Below are 6015 nucleotides of genomic sequence, written 5' to 3' on the forward strand. Positions count from 1 at the left end.
CTCTTCCCAGTGTCCATCCCTCCATACACTCCTGCCCCCTGAGCTGTCTCCCTGTGCATAAGCAGCCCTTCTTTCTCCCATGATTCTTCTCTCCAAAGAGTGTATCTACTTGAGGTAAATGTTCAACTCATATGCCTGTATTTTGTTTGGCTAGAAACCACAGGTGCGGGTTCAAACAGTTGTAATTTTAAACAATTTTTGACCTAGTGAAATTTTAATAATTACAAAGCAACTTAGCTGCCAACCTCAAGTTTTTATGTCTAGTTCTCTATTATACACTCAGCACCAAGCACAATGGTTGACCCATAGTATGCACTTAGTAAATATTTGCTGATTGACTTTAGTGGGGGTAGACGGGATAAATTTAAGGGATAAATTGTTTAGGAAGACAAGAAGAAGATAGCCATATAGCATGTGAGTTTTTCTTGTATTGAAAGACTTGGGATTCTGTAGCAGCTAATATTTATTATAAAGCTGATTCTTAGAATCAGAATCAAATTCCTGGAGAACAGATCAAAATATGGGAGATGAGAGAGGAAGAACTATAAAAAGGGACCAGACAAGGATATGTAGCTTATAAAAGATCACCAAATTATCTGACACATTCCATTCTGTCCAGTTCTCTTTAGCTGAGAATCCCAAATGTTGATCACCTTAATGTCTTAAATTCTTTCACATACCCTAATTCTGATTTAAAAGAGCTGTGCAGGACCTACAGACCCAGATTTTTTTACTATCCCTCCTAGGTGATTCTAATATAGGTGGTTCATATATACTGAGAAACACTGACCTAAATTGCATGTCGTATGAACTGGATTCTGAGCTGCAACTACTTGGGGATCAGTGTCCGTGTCCTCATCCATGTCACTAGAATCCTGCCATTTTTAAGGCTTTTTAAGCCTAGGGCTTTTTAAGAATTACTTTCATCTTTATGAAGAAGAAAATATTTTATTCACAGAGGAAAACTATATATAGTTAATAAGGAAATGAAAAGATGCTCATCCTCATTGGAAGTTTTAATAAGATAAATCAGATCAACAATGAGATACCATTTTCACCTGTCACATTAACAAGGATTTTGAAATTTGTAATACCAGTTTGAGTAAACCTGTATAAAATGGGTAGACTACTTTGCTGATAAAAGTATACAGCTTTCCTAAAAAGCAAATTGGCACTATATCAAGGGTCTGAAAAATATTTATACACTTTATTCCAATAGTTCTGCCACTAGGAAATTTTAGTAAGGCAATAAATGGAGATGGGAAAATATATTTATATGCAAATATTCATCATAGCATTATTTATAATAGCAAAAGTTAGAAATAGTCTAAATACACAATAAGTAGATGGTTAAATTATCATACAATCAAATGTCATAAAAATGTCATTTTTAAATATCATAGTATTGCAGAATATTGAATGTCACATAAAAATAATCATATGTAAAATTTGCTCAAAAAGAAGTTACCAAACAAAATATGATATCTCAATCTTAAAATATTAAATGTGTATAACATAAGTAGAGAAAATGCAACCAAAATGTGAATAGTAGTTACTGCAACATGTTGAGATTATAGGCTATTTAGTTGAATTTTATTTTACTTCATGTTTTATGTTTTCAGATTTTCCAGTTAGAATTTGCTTCCTAGCCTTTTTCTGAATACAAAGCATTTAAGGATAAATATTTTCTATTTACAGAACTTTGATTTCATTGAATTTAAGTATATGTCAATACAATAGAATTTTTATATTACTAGTAGATATGTAAATTATTTAAATATTACTTAAAACAACATCTAAAATTCTGGAGTTCATAATAATGTTAAAAAAAGATCTTAATTGAATATCCTGTTAACATAAGCTAATGGAATCATTCTATTTCACCTTGTTAATTATAGACTTCCAACCTTTAAAGACTGATAGAAAAGTAGGCAATAGATGTTCATTTTAAATAATTAACTTTAGTGTGTCATGTCAGAATACATAGAAATATCTAATGAATGTTTGCAGTCAACTTTCTGGGGGAAAAAGCTCATAAATTATTTTTCTGTGTTTTAAGTGCAATTTAAAAGCTTCTTCGAAATAGATTCAACCTTATTACTAATTAGGGAAATGCTTTAAACAAAAGCACATTAAAAAAATTAAAAAGGGTACATTTCACCCCTAAAAGTAACAAAACCTTGAATTATTAATATCCAGTGTTGCTAATAATACGGAGATCTGGCATCCTCTTGCAATATTGGTTGGAGGATATTTTGCTGTAGAACATTTTTTGGAAAACACTTTGACAGTACTGTCAAAGATAAAAACATATGCTCACCCCCCCTTTTTTGTTTTGGTATGCTTAACTTTTAACTTGTCAGTCCACATCAAGGAATCCATCTTACAGAAATACTGACACAGGTGCACAATGTCATACATACATGATATCTTTTTCTTTTTTCATACAAATAATATTTTATTACAATATCATTGTAATAACAAAAAATTAGAAATCAGGTAAATCTCCATTAGTGGGGAAATGGCTAAATAAATTATGATATATCCGCAGTATGGAATAAAGAACTATTAAAAAAGAAGTAAGGTATAGGTATCTGTTACTGACATGGAGAGTCTCTAAGATATATTAAATGGAAAAGGGAGTTTGCAAAATAATATGCATAGTACAACCCCAGTTATGTTGAAAAAATACATATTTTTAGGCATATAAATGAAAGGAAAAAAGTCTAGAATAATAAACAACAAAAATAATTTTTTACCTCTAGGAAAGGAAATGAGATTACAGGGATAAGAGAGTTGATAAAAGGTGGTTGTCATGTTTTAGTTTTTATCCCACTGTATTGTTTAAATATTTTTATAATAAACATGCATATATATGTATATATGTTTAAATCTGCTCTAGGATGCTGTCCTCTTTCATAATACCATTTACTACAACCTCTTATATGGGAACATCAGTGCTTCACCTGAGGATGTGTATGCAGTGGCAAAATTAGCTGGACTCCATGATGCAATTCTTCGAATGCCACATGGATATGACACTCAAGTAGGGGAACGAGGACTCAAGCTTTCAGGTAATCAAAGATTTTAGAGCTGCTCACCACTTGTATACTGCCTTCAAACTCTAATTTGTCAGAGCCATTTTCCTAAAAACGTAATGACTGAGTTCAAACCTAGTACTATGTAGTTGCTTTAGAAGGTGTCTCTGCTATGAATTGAATCATGTTCCCCCAAATGTTTGTCAACTTGTCTAGGTCATGATTCTCAGTATTACACAATTATCTTCCATTTTGTGATCTGATGTAATTATCTTACATGATGTAAATCCTAAGCTCCATGATGTTAATGAGGGAGGATTAGAGGCAGTTATATTAATGAGGCAAAATACAATCTACAGAATTAGGTTGTATTTTGAGTCTATCTCATTTGATATATAAAAGAGATGAAACAAGTGAGCAGAGAGGGGGGCACTTGCTACCACCAAGAAAGAAGAGCCCATAGTAGAGCATGTCCTTTGAACCCAGGGTCCCTGTGCTGAGAGACTTCTAGATCTAGGTGAAGATTCATGCCAAGACACATGGAGATCGCCAAGGCCCATGGATGTTGAAAGGAGACAAGACATTCACTAAGAGCTGACAGAGAAAAAAGCCTTCACCTAGAGCTATAGCCTTGGATTTTAATTTCTAGCCTCCCAAGCTGAGAATAAATTTCTGTTTGTTAAAGCCATCCACTTGTGGAATTTCTGTTATAGCAACACTAGATAACTAAGACAGTCTCCAACTTCCTATCCCTATTGATAAACAATTCCACATAGTAGAAATAACTAGTTTTTGTTTTTTTTCCCTTCAGTCCTAACTACAAAAACTGTAAGTGCTTCATAGTGAGTTACTATGTTTCAGTGAGTGTTATTTATATTCTTTTTATTAAGGAAAACCAAGGCAATTATTCACCTGAGAATGTAATGAGGGTAAGGAGAAGTAATTTGATAGTAAATATTGTATCTTATAATTTCTTAGGTCATTAGGAGATATTTTCAGTATCTTAGATATTCTTATACTTGATTTTGTCAACTACTGTACTTTCGTTACAATCAAGTTCATTCTCATGGTTTTTTTTTTTTAGTTCAATAGTCAAGTAAATGTTGGAACTTACATATTTCAACTTTCACTTAAGTGGTTAATTATGAGATTACTAGGATTAATAATGAATTATCCTAAAATGACTTAGAAATTTCTGGAAGGATCTAGAAAAGTGTTTCTTTGTTCCAAATCATTTCAGTTCCAAAAGTTTAACTATCATTAATACTTCTGCAAGTATTAATGTAACTCATACAAGCATACTCTATCCTCTGTATATAGTCTTTATTCTAGTTTAATTTTAGGAGGAATTGTGTAGATTAAGGATGAAGGAAACAAAAAGGAAAATGAAGAATAGTCTACATGAATTATAATGAATCTCCTCCTCTCATTACAAACTGGATTCATTTACTCAAAACATTTATTGGGTCCATACTGTGTAGCAAGCTAGTATGCTAAATGATTTAGAATTAAAAAGATGAAGCATAAATGAGTCTGCTCTCAAAGAATATACAGTTTATTAGAAAGTTTTGACATAGGTTTAGAAAATGTTAAGCAAAGATAATTTTCCAGTAAGTTGATTTGTGTCAGTTACTTGGTTGTTACCTGGTAGTAAAAGATGTATGTGTCATTCCAGTCTACTTTTATACTTTATCATTGCTCTTAATAGGAGTGGCTTCCAATTAGCTAGCCCACCCCCAAATTATTTTTCCATTTGTCTAATGATCCCATTTATCACTTAATGTAGCATAGTGCTCTCAATACATGACTTTGCCTCAACAAGCTATGTCATATTTTGTTTTCTAATCTTTATTTTTTCTTCTTCTTTTCCCTTTGCATGCCTTTGGGAGTAGGAATGGCTAATGAATTTTTTTTTCTTAATTAATACCCAGTGTTTGCAACCAGACCTCTCAAAATGAGCACTCTGTTGTATAGCTTCTATGCTAATAAATATTTTAGAGAATACACAGCTTTCTTTCCAAGTGCCAAAATACTATTTAATAAAATTTCAACTGAGTTAATCTCCACTTGAAATCTGAGAGGTATATCAAAACTAGTCCTTCCTCCAGTGGCAGCAGATGCAGCCAACAAACTGGCATGAGACAGAGCAACAGGCTTGCCAGCCTATGGAGCAAGAAAGCTGAGGGCCTTTAGCCATGAGGCTTGCAGGCAGAGTGGGGAGTACCTATTGGCAGAGCTTTGCAACACTTGCCTGAGCAGGACAGAGGCCAAGCCAAGAGACCAAGGCCAAAGAGAGGTGTGCCTGTGAGCATGGCCAAGGGGAGACTGTTCTGATTGAAGAATTGTATCTTGAGTGCTTTTCTGAACCTGAATTATAACCCCTTACTTCACTTATGAGGAGCTTTGGTAGTGTAGTGCTTAAGTCATTTGACTGCTAACCAGAGAAGTCTGGTGGTTCAAACCCACCTGCCACTCCTCGGAAGGAAGGTTGGGCAATCTACTTCCGTAGTTATACTGCCTCAGAAAGCAAAGGAGGGGTCACTATGAGTCGGGTCTGACTCAATGGCAAATAACAACAACAACTTCACTTATGGGAGCTCTGGTGGCATAGAACCTAAGGCATTTGACTGCTAACCAGGAGGCTGGTGGTTCAAACTCACCAGCCACTTCTCAGAAGGAAGATTGGGCAATCTACTTCTGTAGTGATACCACTTTGGAAACCCAAGGAGGAGTCACTATGAGTCAGATATGACCCTGTAATTGTCAGGATGGGGGAAGCAGTCCTTCATCTGAGTATCTGTTTGTTTTAGAAGCTTTCTGCTGCTGCACTTTAGAAGAGCAGACAGTTCTGGCATGGTGCCTGTTTTGATAGTAGAATTTTGATCTTATGAATTGAGGAAGGGTGTGGATAGCAAGAATATAAACTTATTCACTAATATTAAACATAGATAGCACCCTTTACAAGTTAGAGATAATA

The 6015-nt window shown here is 34.1% G+C and overlaps 1 protein-coding gene across 1 annotated transcript in view; it reads left to right on the top strand.

The window, feature by feature from the left end:
- ABCB7 (ATP binding cassette subfamily B member 7) overlaps window positions 1-6015 on the top strand; it is a 219109-nt gene that overhangs the window by 186029 nt on the left and 27065 nt on the right. The window contains exon 13 of the mRNA XM_007958347.1: window positions 2901-3074. Within this exon, the coding sequence (XP_007956538.1) occupies window positions 2901-3074 (174 nt within the window). The remainder of the gene's footprint in view (window positions 1-2900; window positions 3075-6015) is intronic.

This window comes from Orycteropus afer, unplaced genomic scaffold (assembly GCF_000298275.1).
Source record: "Orycteropus afer afer isolate SDZICR_OR568_19922 unplaced genomic scaffold, OryAfe1.0 scaffold00942, whole genome shotgun sequence".
NCBI lineage: Eukaryota > Metazoa > Chordata > Mammalia > Tubulidentata > Orycteropodidae > Orycteropus > Orycteropus afer.